The sequence below is a fragment of the Dermacentor albipictus genome, chromosome 1 (assembly GCF_038994185.2).
Source record: "Dermacentor albipictus isolate Rhodes 1998 colony chromosome 1, USDA_Dalb.pri_finalv2, whole genome shotgun sequence".
Classification (NCBI taxonomy): domain Eukaryota; kingdom Metazoa; phylum Arthropoda; class Arachnida; order Ixodida; family Ixodidae; genus Dermacentor; species Dermacentor albipictus.
The window spans coordinates 341,458,114-341,475,308 of NC_091821.1; the positions used below are offsets into that span (position 1 = coordinate 341,458,114).

Here is a 17,195-nt window from a genome sequence, read left to right on the forward strand (position 1 = left end):
TATGTTGTGCTGCATCTTTCTTTTAGCATTTCCTAGGCTGTGAGCAAATATAGTGAACGTTCATGTACAAAGCAGTGTTCTGGGTGCCATAAAATGGGAGTCATAGATTCAAAGTAAAATGAAAAAAAGAAAAAGTAAGGAATATGCTACGATCTCACCGCACTGCCAACCAAGAAGTAATTGCTTGTGTGAACACTAACAATGATTGGTTTACTGGGCTGGCCAGAAAGTTTATATGCCTGCAACTTGTCTCTTGTAGTGATAATGCCTTATTCTTTGGTCTCCGAGACTGACGTGCCACGACTACTCTGCAGGATATACACTACGTCAGTGTTAGCTGTCTCCCGCTATTCTGCCATGTATATGTCAATTAGCCCTCATTAGAAGGGCCACGGCTGAATGTCTATGGCATTCTATTGATGAGCGCTTTATTAGGGGTCTGATTACTGGTTGCCATGACCTCATTTTGATGCAAATGGAACAAAATATTGTGAGCTAATGTTTAGGGGCATATTGAAGAGCTGAATAAGAATGTAGTACTGAGCTGGGATAACGTAAAACTATCCCAGTCTGTATTTATGTGAAGTCTGCCATGAACTCTCTGCGATAGGTCAAAATGGCTCCGGCTTGGCTCATATGTACGGGCGCCGCGCCCAGACGGGCTGGGCCCAAGCCATCTTGACCTACCACAGAGAGCTAGGGGAATAAGAGCATTCGGACAGTTTTATGTTATCTTGTTCCTGGGCTAGTTGGAATAAATTCACAGTCTACGGTGCAAAAAGATGGAGATATGGAAAAAGTAGAAAAACAGGGCTTGCGCCCCCCTCTGCCCCCCCCCCCTGAATTTTCAGTGTACAAGGATGCCGCTTGCTCAACTCCCCTCCACCCCAATCTCGCCCCCCCCCCCTTAATATCCGATCGTATGCATGCTCCCTCCACTCAAAAAGATTTCTGGATACGTCGCTGGTCAAGCGCCATGCAAAAAGTGAACTCGTGCGCACATCTTCGTGGTAAAAAAAAAACGTTGAGGACGAGCTGTGCTCTTTGCATGGTGTGTCGTAAAACAGAAGTAGTTTCAGGGAGTTAGAATTTGACCCTCATATATTTTTGCCTGTTTGTGAGCAAACAGCAGCATATTTCTAAGGGGCCAATGGTAAAATGTCAAGGAAAATGGTATGCAGCACTCTTAAAAGCAAAACTAAGGAGCAAAATAATTGGCACATAATGCTGCTTGGTGTGTATACAGTAACATGGGGAGATGCGGGGAGACTACAGACTTGCACTTGGTAAATGTTTGAAGCTTGCCTTTAGTAGTGACAAGGTCTTTCTTCACTGGTTTTATTCTCAGACAAGTGGTGCATTTGTCTTTGGAGCTATGAGCTTCATGGACAAGATGGCCAATGGCATAGCTGTGATCATTATCCAGGATATACACAAATGCAAGTAAGTAGCACTACCGTCTTATTACTGTTACAGCGGTTAAGAGCTTAAAACTAAATTTGCTGTACCTGTCCTTGCCGTTACACTATCAGTAAAGTTTTTCAAAGGGGGCTTTGTGGTTTTCTTTGACCATTCTTCTCTGATGTTTTCCTTCTCCTGCTCTCGTCCTTGGCTTCAGCTATTAATTTTAGTCAAGTCAGCTGATCGCTAAACAACCGTGTACTTAGATTTAGGTGCACGTTAAAGAACCTCAGGTGGTCGAAATTTCCGGAGTCCTCCACTACGGCGTGCCTCATAATCAGAAAGTGGTTTTGGCACGTAAAACCCCATAATTTAAAATCGCTAAACAAGGAGATGATTTAATTTCTGATGGGAATACAGGAACAGTGAAAAAAATCAAAAGAAGCAAGTAATGCCAATCACAGAAAAGTACAACTGAATAGTGGGATGGCCCATTACCCCACATTTTTGGGCAGTCTGTCACCTAGCGTATGGAAGGCCTCCGCCTCTGACTTTTCAGTTGCATACTTTTTCTATGCATGCCTGTTAAAGGGTTAACAAAACAACAACAGCTGTGAAAAGTGCAGTGGATACAAAGAAAGAAGCATCCTGCAACTGCCCTTGTTCAGGGACCAATATCAAAATGACTGCCCCTATCGTAGGTGACATTCATCATCATCTTCATCATCATCATCATCATCATCATCATCATGGCTATGCCCACTGCAGGGAAAAGGTCTCTCCCATATTTCAACCACCCCGGTCATGTGCTAATTGAGGCCATGTTGTGGGTGACATATAATGGGAGTATATGCAGTAACTCTAGCAAACCGAAGATGCTTGTGCCCAGACTTGTCCACATTACAGAAAAAAAAATGACCAATTACAATAACTTCATTTAAAATGTGATTGCTTACTGTTACCAATTACTTCCCCACAAAAGTAGTTGAGGGATTACTCAGTAGTCACCGATTACTTTTGTGTTACTTTCTTCCAAACCTATTTTAGCATTGCATGGATTCAGTAAGCAGAGTGAGCTGGCCTGGCCCTTTCAGTTTGTTCTCTGTGGCCCTTCATAAATTTCTTGTCTACACAACAATTGCTCTTAAAGAGTTTTGTTGGTCATTGCCCTTAATTTTTGTTGTGAAGCTATCAGCAGCAACTCTGAACATTTTCTTGAGGAGAAAAAAAAAAGGAAGACAAAGGTAGGGAGGCTAGCCAGTTTTCTGGATGTGTGCTCTGGGTGGGAGGGTGGTGCTGTAACGTATATAGATCTTGTGCACAATATTCTGGTTACTTAACATCTACGTCCTCTATGAAACACAGCGCTTTGTTGCTGGGACTTGGAAAATACACTCCCGGTTGGGCCACTGAAAAGCTGTAAATATAATCCATATGTGATTTACTGACATTACCAGTGGCCTTCACTATCGATACATACCAGCACCTGTTCAATTTATCGGCAAACATCTGGTGGAGCATTAAGTTAAGGAAACAAATACTGAGCCCCTAGGTTTGTCTGTCATAACATGCGCATGCGCGAAGGTGCTGTGTGGCACGATCTAGGGCATTCTACTGTAGTTTTCGCCAAATTAAGGTTCCAAAAGCTGCATTGCTTGTTACAGCTTGTCTCAGCAATGAAGTAACTGATTGCACATAATTGGTTACTGGAAACATAATTGAATTACTGGGAGGGCTACCGAGTAAACAAAGCAATTGATAAATTACAAAATTACAAAAATATGTAATTGATGTTACTATTAATTGATTACATGTAATTAGTTGTGTACAAGTCCGCTTGAGCCCCTCTGTGTTAGGACTCAACACTTGAGGAGGACATAAATCTGCCCTATGATTGTTGGGGATAAACAAGAGGTGTGGTAATGTAAGTTGTCACTCGGGCCTTGAGTACCAAGTGTTCTAAGTAGGGATGTCACCTGGCACAGGCTTGTGCATACAAAAAAAAAACACTGAAACACTTTGAGGACCATACGTTATTGTTGTATTGTCACCATCATTGTACCACCTTCTCATGCTCACCACCACTTCACCCCAGCCCCACCATAATCATAGTTATCAATTTATGTCTACTGAAGGACGAAGACCTTTCCCAGTGATCTACAACTACTCCTGTATGTCTGTCAGTCAACTTTATCTTGTGCCTGTAAATTTTCTTATTTCATCACACCATCTTTTACTGCATTTCCCTTCCCTCACACCCATTCTGTCATTCTAATAGACCACCACTTCTCTATGCCATTATATGACCTGCCCAACTCCATTTCTTCTTCTTAATCACAACTATAATATTCTAGTTGAATAGTACCACAACTACAATAGAGCATCTATGTCCCCTCTAATCTACACCATTGTCTTCCTACGTGGTATCATTATGCTGATCATTTTTGATGGGAAAACGCCAAATGGCCCGTTGCACGAAAAAGCCGGCTGCAAAAAAGTAACATCGTGAGTGCTGGCTCGCGCTTGCTGGCTTAGGCCTCGATGGAGCGTAGTGGGCGAAAGGGAATACCTGCTGCCGCGGTATTGCACAATGGGAGAGGGCATTGCCATGACAGTGTTACCCTCACTCTCGGAAGCCTGTGTTATCCGTGCGTTCCTTTTTCGCACAAGCTCTTGTCTGCGTTCTAACTGTGCGTCGGTAAGGCCAAATAAAAATGTGCCAAGTGTCTCAATTCGCTCACTGGCCCACTAGGACTTCAAAACAAGGACCGCTCAGTGGCGTTCAATTGGGCATTAATGCTTTTGCATTCACAACTCATAAAAATGTGCTTAGGTGGCCTCAGATTTTTTTTTTTCGCAGCTCAATGTGCACTCCTTAGAATCTTCTCAGGCTCGTTTGTTAACCTCTAACTTTCTGCTTCAAATGTTACTGCTGGTAGAATGCATGTACACTTCTTTTTTTACACCTTGGTTTACGCTTAAATAACCAGGTTCTGTTCCCATGTTTTCTTTTCTTCTAGTTCATGCATTGGTGTGCGAGACAACTACTACCAGAATGTAATGGTGTACATCTGTGGTGGAGCTGCCGTGGGTGGAATCCTCTTTGCTCTTTCGCTATTCGTAGTCAACCACGACAGCTCAGTAAACACCAGCAATGGTGGTGAAGGTGGTGGATGTAAGTACAGTTGCCATTCCATTAAAGTAGCTATGGCTCAGTAATTTAATATATCTGGCTAGCTGAGGCAGCTTTGAGGCTTAAGAGGAAGCTTTAGCTTGAGGCCAACTGCCGACTTCCCTATTCAAATACATGTAAAACACAGAAATGCTTTTATGAGACAACCGCTGAACCAATTTGGACGAAATGTGTTGCACTTAAGAGAGAAAGATAAACTCTTGGAAGCGTAATTTTGATTTAAGGTCTCACATTTTTTTTTTACAAAAATTGCTGTAAATCAGTAAGTAAATAAAAAAAGAAGAATAGACGCACAAAGTAACTCTGCAGGAAAAGCAGATGTCACAGTTCTGTAAACTGTAATCTTAATAGTTGATATGTAATTGTAATCTGTTAGAGAATCTCAAGTGGACAAATTCAGTATATAATTCTTTAGCAAACAGCGCGAATAATGGGACACAGAAAAGAGGCACACGACACAGGCGCTGACTTCCAACAAGTGTGTTTATTGCTCGAGCGCAGAATATGAAGGCAGGGAAAGTAATAGTACAGACATAAATGGTGTGAACATAAAAGCATAAAATGGCATTTTAAAAACATAAATAAAAACATAAAGGTGTTTTCACGCCATTTATATTTTGACTATTACTTCTCTGCCTATATATTCTGTGCTCGCACAATAAACATACTTGTTGGAAGTTAGCACCTGTGTCGTGTGCCTCTTTTCTGTGTCCCGTTACATGCACTGTTTGCTAAAGAATGTGTTTGTACCAACAAGCTCGGCTAGCCGCTATTCTGAAGTTCATCAATACACAAATTTACAACTCGCATGAAATTGTGGTAGTGTTTATGACGGTCTTGCAAAAGTCTGTTGTTTGTTTACCAGTTTGCAGAATTGTGATATTGTGTTTCATTGTTGAGTTGCAGAGTTGTAAACTAGATAGACAGCTAAGTTCTTTTAAATTTTGTAATTTGATAAAGTTTTTCTTAAAAATATTTGTGGCCTAAATAAAAGATCTGCTTCCCACAGTCACTAGAGAGAGAGAGAGAGAGAGTGAACTTTAATAAGCACCAGCAGTTTTGTCGGCTGGGCCTAGGCCTCCCACGATGGGACGTCACTAGATTATAATTTTTTTTAAAGTGCTACAAGCCTTATCAAGTTCGGTGCAGTGGTTGCCGAGAAATGTTATTTCTCCATTCCCATTCATTTAGGTAGGAGCTCCCGAACTAAATATTTCTCCTAAGAACTCCCAACCAAATGAAAATGGACAGTATATAAAAATTCAGCATGATTCTATGTTCAGTATTTTAGAAGCAGTATATTTAGAATAAAAGTTAGCTTAAAGGAGCACCAATGGACAACTGCACAATGCAATAGGGCCCACAAGTGATTTTGATAGAAGTGAATCCTCACGTCGTATGTTGTAAACTATGTGACTATACTAGAGGGTACTGGAAGGACAGGCTATACTAATACAGGTACCCTTCAAAGCTAGTTTGGGGCCGGTATAACATAAAACTGTTCCAATTTGTTTTTATTCCATATTTGCCATTATCCCTCCATGATAGGTCGGAATGGTTTGGGTCCAGCCTATATGGGCAGGTGCCATGCTCAAATGGACCTTTTGGACCTAGCCATTTAGACCTGTCACGGAGGGCTAATGGCTGATTTGGAATAAAAACATATTGGAGCAGTTTTATGTTATTCCGGCTCTGATCCCCAAAGCAGAACCTTGGTTTGGACTTGCTGTTACTCCTGCAAAAGGAGTCACTGATACTCCTTTTACTAATGCTCCCTTCAGTCGATAATATACACTCTTAAGAAAAGTCTGCACCCTTTGAAGCTTACCTTGTCCCCAAACAATATTCGTCGTCTATCTTGCGTGCCTTTCCTTACTTTAATGCTGTGGGCCCAGTACTTCCAGGTCATGAACAGCATGTGTGTAATCAGTGTGGCATAGAATTCTTAAAAGGAAAGCAGGGAGTGCACAGTTTTCAAGAAAGGAAACTCAAGCTAGGCAGTTTGTGGACTAGATATGCAATGAAAGGGTGTAAGCTTTCTTTTAGACTAGCAATTACCATGGCTGCGAGTGTGTCACTAATGTGAAAAAGTGTGAGGACTGAAGGTTTCTGTTTTTTTTTTTTTGCTATTTTGGATGCATCCAGGATTGACCCAGTCAGTGGTTTACAAAAGTGCAGAGGTGTGAATTGCAGACAAACAGCACAAATTAGCCAGCTCACACAAAGCTGTCAGGTGGCTTTGAGTGTAATGGTCATGTTAATACCATTATGGTGCACTAAAATGCCCTGTCATGCAACTGACCCCTGTGTTCCCATTTTTTTACTTTCCAGTGTCAACGAACACTCGGCCGGGTGACGTCATTGACGTTCGGTCTTCTAGTCCAGCGGAGTATGAAGAGAGCATTGGCAACTTCTTGCCCACATCGCCACTTTTAGGATCAAATTCAAGTGCATAGGTTCAGTGAGTGTGTGACTTGCACCGCGCACAAGTGACATTTGCTCATCCAAGGAGGCACGCCGTGTGTGTGCGTGTGGAGCATTCCTACAAGCACATTCCTAGGGACACTTTACTCATTGTCTTCCGTCACTGCGCTTCAAGGAGATCTGTTGTGCGCAAAGGGTTGTAAACCCAAGATAGAATATGACAGAGCCAAGAAATGGGGTTTTAACAGGATTACTGAAAAATTTATTCCGTTTGCCAAGACATTGTGCAAAACATGAAGCTGCTTGTATTGCTACTTCATCTCTCTCCTTTCTTTATTTTTCCAGGCTGGTTTCAATTCATGACAACATATGTTCAACCAGTTGGGCTTTCAAAGGGTTGCAGTTGTGTTTCGGTAAAACTGCACACAACGGTAAACTGCATGCATGTCACTTTATTCTATGTATAAATTTCTTATGTTTCTCTGCATTCATGAAGAAAGAAGTTACTCTATCTTTATTTTAATTTTTGCTGCAGTACATTTGTTAATTTTTTTTACTTTTCTTACCCCTCTCTTTTACTTCTTAAAGATCTGTTGTCATGGAGGACTTCGGCATCTTTAATGCCTTCATTTATTACGTTTGATAGGCTTGTTAACTTCAACGCCTACCTTCAAAGCAGCAAGCATACCTCGGTGTCTGTGCAATTTCTTTAGGTAGAGTTACATAGTAATATAAGTGTTTAACGAACCTTCGTTGTTTTTTTTATTGCAAGAAACAAAACTAGCAATGAGCTTTATCTGTTGCCGTTACTTTAGCTTTTGTGTGTACTGTCACCTGCATATTTGGTTGCGAAAATGTAACTAAATACATGTTTTGCTGATTTTAAAATGGCTTCTTCTTGGAATGGTCGTGATCAACATGACTTCTGCTTCAGGTCATACTTTAATCTTTCAGTCTATATAACTTTCTCTCACCAACTGTTGCCAAGTAAAAAATAAAAAAAAAGGAAAAGCACTAATGCTTATTCCCACTGTTTAAATTTTTTTCTCGTATTCTGCTAAAGTGATATTTGGAACCTGCTTGAATACTGAAAGTATTCTCGTCAGTATACTAAAAATCTGGCAATAGTATTGGATGGCTGTTTTACATAGCGACAGTGTCAACTGATGACAATGCTGCAAATCTTAAAGGTCATGCATCACATAAATTTCTATTGCATGATACTTTTTTACATTGGCAGCGAGGCACTTACTTATTGCCTTTTCAGAAATGGACATTTTATGAAGAAAAATATGCCGTAAGGGTTGCATGAACAAACATTTAGTCATAATGTCTATGTCGTGAGAAATGGCTGCTGCAAATTAGTGCTTTCAGCTATGGGTGTGTGAATACTCAAATATCACCGAATCGAATTGAATAGGGAATGTTCGAATAATTTGGTTTGTGACTAGACTCTAAACTATTTGATTTTTCGATATATTCTATTTGGGTACTCACGCGGTGCCACATCTCATCTGTGTCGTGGAGCCCTTCATGCTCGGTGCCGCCCAAGCGAGAGTTTTACTTGATTTTGGGAGCAAAAATTTGGAGGACGCTTAAGCTTCACCTTTAGGAGTGGAATGCGATAGCATTAAAAAATTCCTGACTGCTTCTCATGCTTCCCAGCAGCGTATGTGACTGTAATGTTTACCGGGAAATGCTCGCGGCGAACGCTATGCACAAAGGTGGGCTTTCGGCCAGAAACGCGTCCTCTTGCATGGGCCGTGATGCGGTGGAGACGAGCGCCATCTGGAAGTGTTCCAAGGAAGCGGGCGCGCTGCTCCGTGGACTCCGAGATAGTTACGCGCTGGCGTGCGCAAATGGTGGGTGCCGTCTCTGGTCTATGCGTTGTAGAAATGCTGGAAAAGGGGTTTGTTTGAGTTTTTGCAAAACATAATTATGTTTTCTCGTATGTTCAAATTACAATCCCAGAGCTATCATGTCTGTAGGTTCTGTGTAAGTCGTAGTTTACGATTTTTCCACGTATTTCAGCTTGAGAAATTCATTTAGTTCAGTCAATTCCTTGCATCAAATAGGAGGCCTCGGTGTACGGGGTTTGAAAATCTTTTTGCCGAAACGACGTCCGAAGCCGGATACCGATGCGGGATGCTGACGCCGGATCGCCAAGTGCGCCGTGGAAGGGCCGTCTCGGCTAACACTGTAGCGTAGTTGGTCACTGCAAGCACTCCCCTACGTTGGCACATCACACAGCGCCCGAATGCTGCAATTCACAGAACATCGTTGCGTCGGCTGAGTCCACCTCCGTCGGTGCGAGTCGACAGGACCGATCGAAATGATAATGTGGCAGAGACAGTGGGAACGACAACCAAATCAGCGCATATTTTGTAAAGTGAGTGCGATAGTAGGTGCGAAAGTCGGACTGATTATCCACCGATAGGTACGCAGATCGCGTTGGATATGCGTCAACGAACTTCACGCCGTTTAACGACAAGCAGCCGCTGATCTAACGCACACGCGTGACCTTGGTGCAGATCACTGATGAGCGACCCCTGTGAACAAATCAGTGACAAACATTCCGCTACGGCTGGCGGCCCATTATCACATCGGCCAGCGACGAATTTTTGTCATGGTCACACTGCCTAGGTCATAAGGCCTACTCGGCACTGGTTCATGGGGTGTCTGCAACTAATGTTACGCTTCGTTGCCGAATCCAAGCAGATCTATTTGCAGTAGCCGCGTGACTCTCGGGAAGCCGACAAACCGCCTTGCAAACGAAAGCGAGTGTACTGCATGGGATGGCAGTGTGCGGAAGTTGTTCACAGCTGGCATCTTCGCCACATGCTGTGTGGCGGCCTTCCATTCCCGCGCCATTCGTAGACTCACATCGGTGTCCTTTTGTCGCGCGAACTTGCCATCACCCTCCAGATTTCAGAATCTTTGACAGTTCCTTTGTGAGAAACCTGACAATGAAACTAAGCGGACGATGCCTGCTCTTCACCGCCGGTGCCAGCTACATGCTTGATTGTGTTCAGCAGAAATTCTATTAACACGATAGCATCAAGGAGCCCTTGTCGCAGCAAAATCCGGTGTCCCGCATCTGACGTTGGTCGTCGTCTCAAACAAAAAGAATTTCGGACCAAATTCCAAACCACACATGCCCAACCACTTCTCTACCAGCAAAGTTGCTCATACCTCGTCTTTCATCCTTTACATCCTTGGAACTTTGAGAACGGCAGCCCACAAACAAGTGTTATGGAAAAAAACACTGACAGTGCATGTCCTTTATGTTAGCTCTTCTCAGACTGAAATAATAAACGTGTGAAACAATAACAGGAGATCGACCCACGCAAGAGGCCGTGTTTCTACCAGAAAGCTCACCTTCATGCATAGTGTTTGCAGCCAGCGTTTCCTTGTAAATGTTTTGGTTACATAAGCTACAGTTGCCAGGAAGCATGAAAAGCAGTAAGGATCTTTGAACGCTATCACATTCTGCTCTTAAAGGCAAAGCTTAAGCATCCTCCAAAATTTTGATAAAGCATCTTTTCCCCAGACCTTCATGTACTAGAACTTAGCTGTAAACAGTGCTGGCATACTGATTTGGTGTCCCCGTTAGTAAAAGTAGACCATACTGTATATCTTGATTTCTATGTACCGAAGTACTTATCGCTTGCTACATTCCTGTTATTAACTGCTAGGAGATTACTTAGCGTGTGCAGCGCCGTATTTTCTTGCCCAAAATTTGAAAGTATTAAAAGTTTGTGAAAAATTTTCTGGTATTTGATTTGAAATCTGCTGTTCGGTAACCACATGCCCCGCCCCTACTTCCACCTTTTTTCGCAACGTTTACACATTCAAATTCTGCAAAATATTTTTCTGAATCTGCTAATAACACGTCAAGGTGTAAATGTGATAAAAGTCTGTTGTCTAGTTGAAGCACATATTTCCTGCTAAAACGAGACTGAATATTTTAGACACAGCAGAAAATATTCCAAAATGGCAACGATGGTGGTTGCCACATGGCTGTCAGCCTTAGTTTATGTAATACACAAATGCAGTTTGTTGGCAATTGTGCTTATTGACTCGCGAAATCATATTTGAAGACACCACCAGAACTTCATGTTACATCTACAAATTAGCAGAAATTGGCCCTTCTCATGGCAATCTACCTTTTTTATCATCATGGCCAGATGCGCTGCTTAAGGCAAAACAAAGGACAGGTTAGAGGCTTTTTCTCTACAGGATGTATTTTTCTTCTCTATTTCACTTGATAAAACATGCATCAAGCAACGTTAAGCACTCAAGCAACATGCGGTTGACCTCCTGTCTAGACATAATCTAGATAGGATTGTCTCTAATGTTAAGAAAGCAAAATCGCTCATCTTAGAACTGTTTTTCTCGGCGAAGACTCATAAGCAAGAGATTCCTTTTCGTGCTATAGTGTCAGAGAAAGGGACGTGGCAGGTCTGTGTGGCTAGTTACCTACAGAGCTTGCTTCACTAGTTTTTTCTGACCCTTTTCGCTTTCGTAACTCTCAGGCACTAGTTCAGTTTTTGACAGCCAAAAATCCTGGTGATTGTACAGCTTTTAGTATGGATATCGAAGACCTGTATTACTCCTTGCTGCGTGACAGGTTGTTAAATTCTGTAAATGAGTGCAATAAAGAACAAGTACAAGAGTCGGCTTTTATAGACAGATGCGGTGTTTCCACGGAAGCTTTCCTTGAAATTCTTTCAATGCACCTAAAGTCGGCGCTGGTTGGGTGGAGAGATGCCGTGTTTCTGCAGAAATCGGGAATTTGTACTGGTTCAAAGGTTGCCCCTATTCTTGGTGATATTTACCTGAGCAAGATTGACAGCTGCTTAGGGAAGGTCTTAGGCGATTGTGTTAAGGTTTTTCGTTATGCTGATGATTACCTGATGTTCTGCAATAGGGACAAATTTGATTCCGCTGCTATCTCAGTAAGTGAAAAATTCGAACTTAATGGAAGAGGATTAAAGTTTACCAAGGAACTCCCTCAGAGACGCATAATACAGTTTCTAGACATTTCCTTGGTCTTTGAACAACATCACTTGTGTAGGCAGTACTCCCCTAGATCTTCGAAGCCATTGGTAAACTTTTCAATCCAAGCATTCCAAAGTAGTAAAAAACTGGATTGCCATGTCGTGCCTTAAGTCCTCTCTCACCAGATCGTGCATGCACAAAATGAGCGCCAGTTTTAATGCACAGGTTCGACGCCTATTAGAAGCAGGTTAACCTAGCGTGGCAGTGGCCACTGTGGCTGAATGTCTAAAGAAGTCGATTTCGAGAGGAACCGATGGGATTACGGAAAGCAGTAATAGCAAGAAAAGAGTACTGGCTATTCGCTACATTCATTCAGTATTTCACAGGCTCAAAGAAGTTGCAAGTAGATATGGTGTTAATGTTGTCTTCACTGCTCCCAATAAGCTAGGTAAAATATGCACTGCTGTGTAGAGGAAAAAGGAGCAGGTGAAAGGCAAAAAAACAAGAGATATTTATCCAGTGAAGCACATCAAGAACAACAATTTTACTGACTGTTGTATGAGTGTGGTATATAAAGCTCCCTTTAGCTGTGGCCATTTCTACGTAGGGCAAACAGGGTGGTGTATCAATCAGAGGCTAATGGAACATTAAAGGTCGTTAACTGGTGGATCGCCTTCTAATCTTTAATTACATTGCCAAGACTGTCAAGATTGTAACTGCACACCTGAATTAGATGAATGCACGATATTGTATAGGCATAGGAATGAAGATATGCATCTTATGGTTGAGGCATGGCATATCAATAATGGTGGAAGTGCATACGTGAGTCAGCCTTCGATTACCTTACATAAGGAAGAGATCAATTGCTTTAACAGTTATCTCTCACATAGACTGGCATGTGTACCCGATTGACATGTGGTGCTACCATTCCAGAGCATGCGCAGATGAGTTTTGTCTGTTTTTTCTTTTTTCGCCTCAGTGCTTCCTTCACTTGATAGTCAGCATTCATGTTGTCCACTTCTCTTGTGTCCATGTCTGCACGCCTTACCCCTTTTTTGCATTATGAATCCTTACCAACTAGCTCAGCTTTCTGTCGTCCTAAAGAAACATGCGTACAGTAAACTTGGCAAGTAATATTGTGAGCTCTGGTACTCAGGATTTTTTTGAGTCTGAATTCATCCTTCGCAAGCTTGATTTTAAGCTAAACGTAATCTCTTAGCAATGTAAACGTTAGTCTTTTCTGCACAACTGCAAGCCATGACATACTTTTTCATGTCACGTCCTGAAGTGCCTGCGAAAACTGTGCGATATGTGCTTGGTTTATGTGCATCAAACTCGTGAAACAGGTCCTTATTTACTATACTACCTGCCTTTCTTTTTCGATCAATGATGTCTAAGTTATCCAGACAATCAATCCATATTTTAGCTCTCTATTTATGGAATTAGTGTGCTAGATATGAAACTAGTACTTTTACCGACAGCAAATGAGATTATTAAGCCTCTCACTGCATAATGATCCAGAAAATGACAAGTACAAAGGTTGTTTTACAATGTTCCAGGCATTATGTTTTGCATGCTTTTTTATCCTGAGTTGTGATGGTTGCCCTCATTTTCCTGTTACATTGTCCCATATATATATATTTCTTTTTCTAAAAGGGACCTTTGATTCTACTTGCTGGCTTATTTCCTCTTTTGGCATACCATTGTTTAGGGTGTGAAGTATCTTTACTGTTTCTAGCTGAGTATGTGATAATCTCTGTATATTTATAAAGTGTACTTATATGAATATAATGGATATATATATATATAAATATATGTATATGTATATGTACATATATATACATATTATTTACCCAAAAATGTGATTAATAAATGTAGGTGCTTCTCATTGTTTCTGTTACTTTTTTTGCCATCTCACTTTAGCCAACTAAGGGAACAAGATTGCTTCAGGAAGGGATACGCTACAATGGATCATATCCATGTCATTAATCAGGTAATCGAGAAATCCGCAGAGTACAATCAGCCTCTCTATACAGCTTTCATAGATTACGAAATATCATAAGAAGCCAACGAACCTGACACCAAGGACAACGTAGGGGAAAGTACTTGCGCTCAATAAATGGAATAAAGAAACGATAAATTAATGGAAATGAAAGTGGATGAAGAAACAACTTACCGCAGGTGGGGGGAACGATCCCACAACCTTCGCATTTCGCCTGCGATGCTTTACCAATTGAGTTACCGCGGCTCCGTTTCCCGATCCACATTATTGGGTATTTGTGTCCTAGTAGAACCCTGGGAGTGTTAGCCAGCACCACCACTCGCAGACCTTGGTGGCGGACGTGGAACATCCTTTCTGCCATAGGCGTCATGAGAACGTGATCTTTTTGGGTGAAGGCAACCGGTCAATAAACCCACACATGCTACCTGAAGGCATCAGTGTTGCCGGATTCGAGACCCTCGTTGTGTAATAAACGAGAGCAAAGGTTGTGGGATCGTTCCCCACCTGTGGCAAGTTGTTTTTTCATCCACTTTCATATCCAACAATTGATGGTTTCTTTATTTCATTTATTAAGCAGAAGTAATTTCCCCTATGTTGTCCTCGGTGTCAGTGTTTGTTGGCTTCTTATGATATGACCAATGAAAATGGGGCTTCTCGGTTAACTCCCTTTCTTCTCATAGATTACGAAAAGGCATTTGATTCAGTAGAAATACCAGCAGTCATAGAGGCATTACGTAATCAAGGAGTGCAGACCGCTTACTTAAATATATTCGAAAATATCTACAGAGATTCCACAGCTACTTTAATGCTCTGCACAAGAACAGTAGGAAGATAGCTATAAAGAAAGGGGTCAGACAAGGAGACACAATCTCTCCAATGCTATTCACTGCGTGCTTGGAAGAAGTATTCAGGCTATTGAACTGGGAAGGTTTAGGAGTAAGGATTGACGGCGAATATCTCGGCAACCTTCGGTTTGCCGATGACATTGTTCTATTCAGCAATACTACAGACAAGTTACAACAAATGGTTGAGAGCCTTAACAGAGAGAGTGCAAGAGTGGAGTTGAAGATTAATATACAGAAGACAAAGATAATGATGAGCAGCCGGACAAGGAAAAAAAGAGTTCAGGATCACCAGTCAGCCTCTAGAGTCTGTGAAGGAGAACGTTTACCTAGGTAAATTACTCACAGAGAGCCCTGATCGTGAGAAGGAAATTCACAGAAGAATAAAAATGGGTTGGATCGCATACGGCAGACATTGTCAGCTTGTGACTGGAAGCTTACCATTATCATTGAAAAGGAAGGTGTACAATCAGTGTATTTTACCGGTGCTGACTTATGCGTCAGAGACTTGGAGACTGACAAAGAAGCTTGAGAACAAGTTAAGGGCCGTGCAAAGAGCGATGGAATGAAGAATGCCAGGCATAACGTTGAGTCAGAAAGAGAGCAGTTTGGATCAGAGAGCAAACGGGTATAGCCTATATTCTAATTGACATTAAAAGAAAAAAATGGAGCTGGGCAGGTCATGTGATGCGCAGGTTAGATAACTGCTGGACCATTATGGTTACAGAATGGGTACCAAGAGAAGGGAAGCGCAATCGAGGACGGCAGAAGACTAGATGAGGCGATGAAATTAGTAAATTTGCGGGCGCTAGTTGGAATCGGCTGGGGCAGGACAAGCGCAAGTGGAGATCGCAGGAAGAGGCCTTCGTCCTGTAGTGGACATGAAATGGGCAGATGATGACGATGGTGATGACGATGCACTGAACTCTGACGTGACCACCAAATTATTGCTTTGGAAGGACTGCAGTTTTTCAGACTCGCAGGAACTATGTGATATTGGCTCAACCACATGTAGCTTGCATTTAGATGTAAGAGTGCGTTAGCATCACAAGCTTTGTGTTATCCAAGTGCATTTTTTATGAAAACAATTCCTGCGTATACATGGGGCGGCACCTTGAGGCCATACGTGTGCTTGTAGATTTCTAGGCTTTGCAATGTTGCTTTTTTGTCCTGCTTATTTAGTGATGCTAAGCATTGTTAAGGCCCCATATCTCTCTTCTAGATCTATACTATTTTGATTAAATGACATGGCAGCCATATCAAAGACTCCAGTTCAAGTTGTGGCACTGCTCAGTCCCTTAGTACTAGACCTCACCAACCTGGTGGTCTCAGTTTCGTGTCATACTAGTTCAGAGCTCATAAATTGGAATTGAATACTTAAAGAGTGAAGGCTTGATTCTGATGTCATTTTTAGGTGTCCAATAAGAAGGCGCTGTTTTTCCCGCAAGACGAAACATCGCCTCCCGCAAGCCTTCTCGCGAGCCTAGTGTCGGAGGTCGCGTAAACAAGTTTCGGCGACGCGTGCGTTGAAGCCAGAGGCAGCAGGAGGCGTCGCTACACTTCATTTCCGTTCTTCACTCCAGCATTGTTACAGCGAGCATTCGCAGTCATCGAATATCTGCTCATGTATGCTTGTGCGTGTGTGACATCATGCTTGTTAATTTAATCAGCGAATGTTTACTGCACTTTATATGGCCGATAAAACTACGATTCTTAATTCATACGTGTAGTTATGTAATACATTGTTAAGCTTCGCCTTTCAGACGAAACTGCAACTTTGAATAATAAAAAAAAATATTTGTCTAAGCTTCTCATCATCTAAGCTTCTCAAAAAAAATATTTGTCTAAGCTTCTCAGCAGTGAACTCGCAAGGTGAGCGTAAGGTCAGCGGATCTATTAAAACTAACAGAGCCGAGGTGGCTGAGGAATCGGCCATTGCTCTCGCAATGGCTTCCACACTGGCCACGATAATAGTCAGTGATTCTAAAACCGCCATTTTAAATTACGCAAAGGGACGCATCTCGCCGGAATCACAACGTATCCTGGCAAACTTTCGCGGTGAGCGGGTGGTCTATATCATCTGGGCACCTGCGCACTCCTCTCTCCCCGGCAATGAGGCGGCCGACACCGTGGCTCGAGGACTCACAAACCGAGCCACCGGGGCGCCGCGGTTGGGGCTGACAGGGGACCGGATGGTTGGCTACAGGGATATTACTAATCATTACAGATTGGGAAGGATGCATTTTCCTCCCGCACACCCATCACTTAATAAGCAGCAGGCGGTGGCATGGCGCCTCCTTCAAACAAATACATATCCGAACCCGGTGTCTTA

The 17,195-nt window shown here is 42.3% G+C and overlaps 1 protein-coding gene across 7 annotated transcripts in view; it reads left to right on the plus strand.

Annotated features, from left to right (window-relative positions):
- Nucleotides 1-13,910, plus strand: part of LOC135906674 (major facilitator superfamily domain-containing protein 12-like) — a 60,547-nt gene extending 46,637 nt beyond the window's left edge. For all 7 annotated transcript variants that reach the window (XM_065438254.1, XM_065438327.2, XM_065438399.1 and 4 more), the window contains 3 exons: nt 1,349-1,443; nt 4,422-4,576; nt 6,926-13,910. In XM_065438254.1, the coding sequence (XP_065294326.1) occupies nt 1,349-1,443; nt 4,422-4,576; nt 6,926-7,050 (375 nt within the window). In that variant the 3' untranslated portion in view covers nt 7,051-13,910. The remainder of the gene's footprint in view (nt 1-1,348; nt 1,444-4,421; nt 4,577-6,925) is intronic.
- The last annotated feature ends 3,285 nt before the right edge of the window (nt 13,911-17,195 follow it).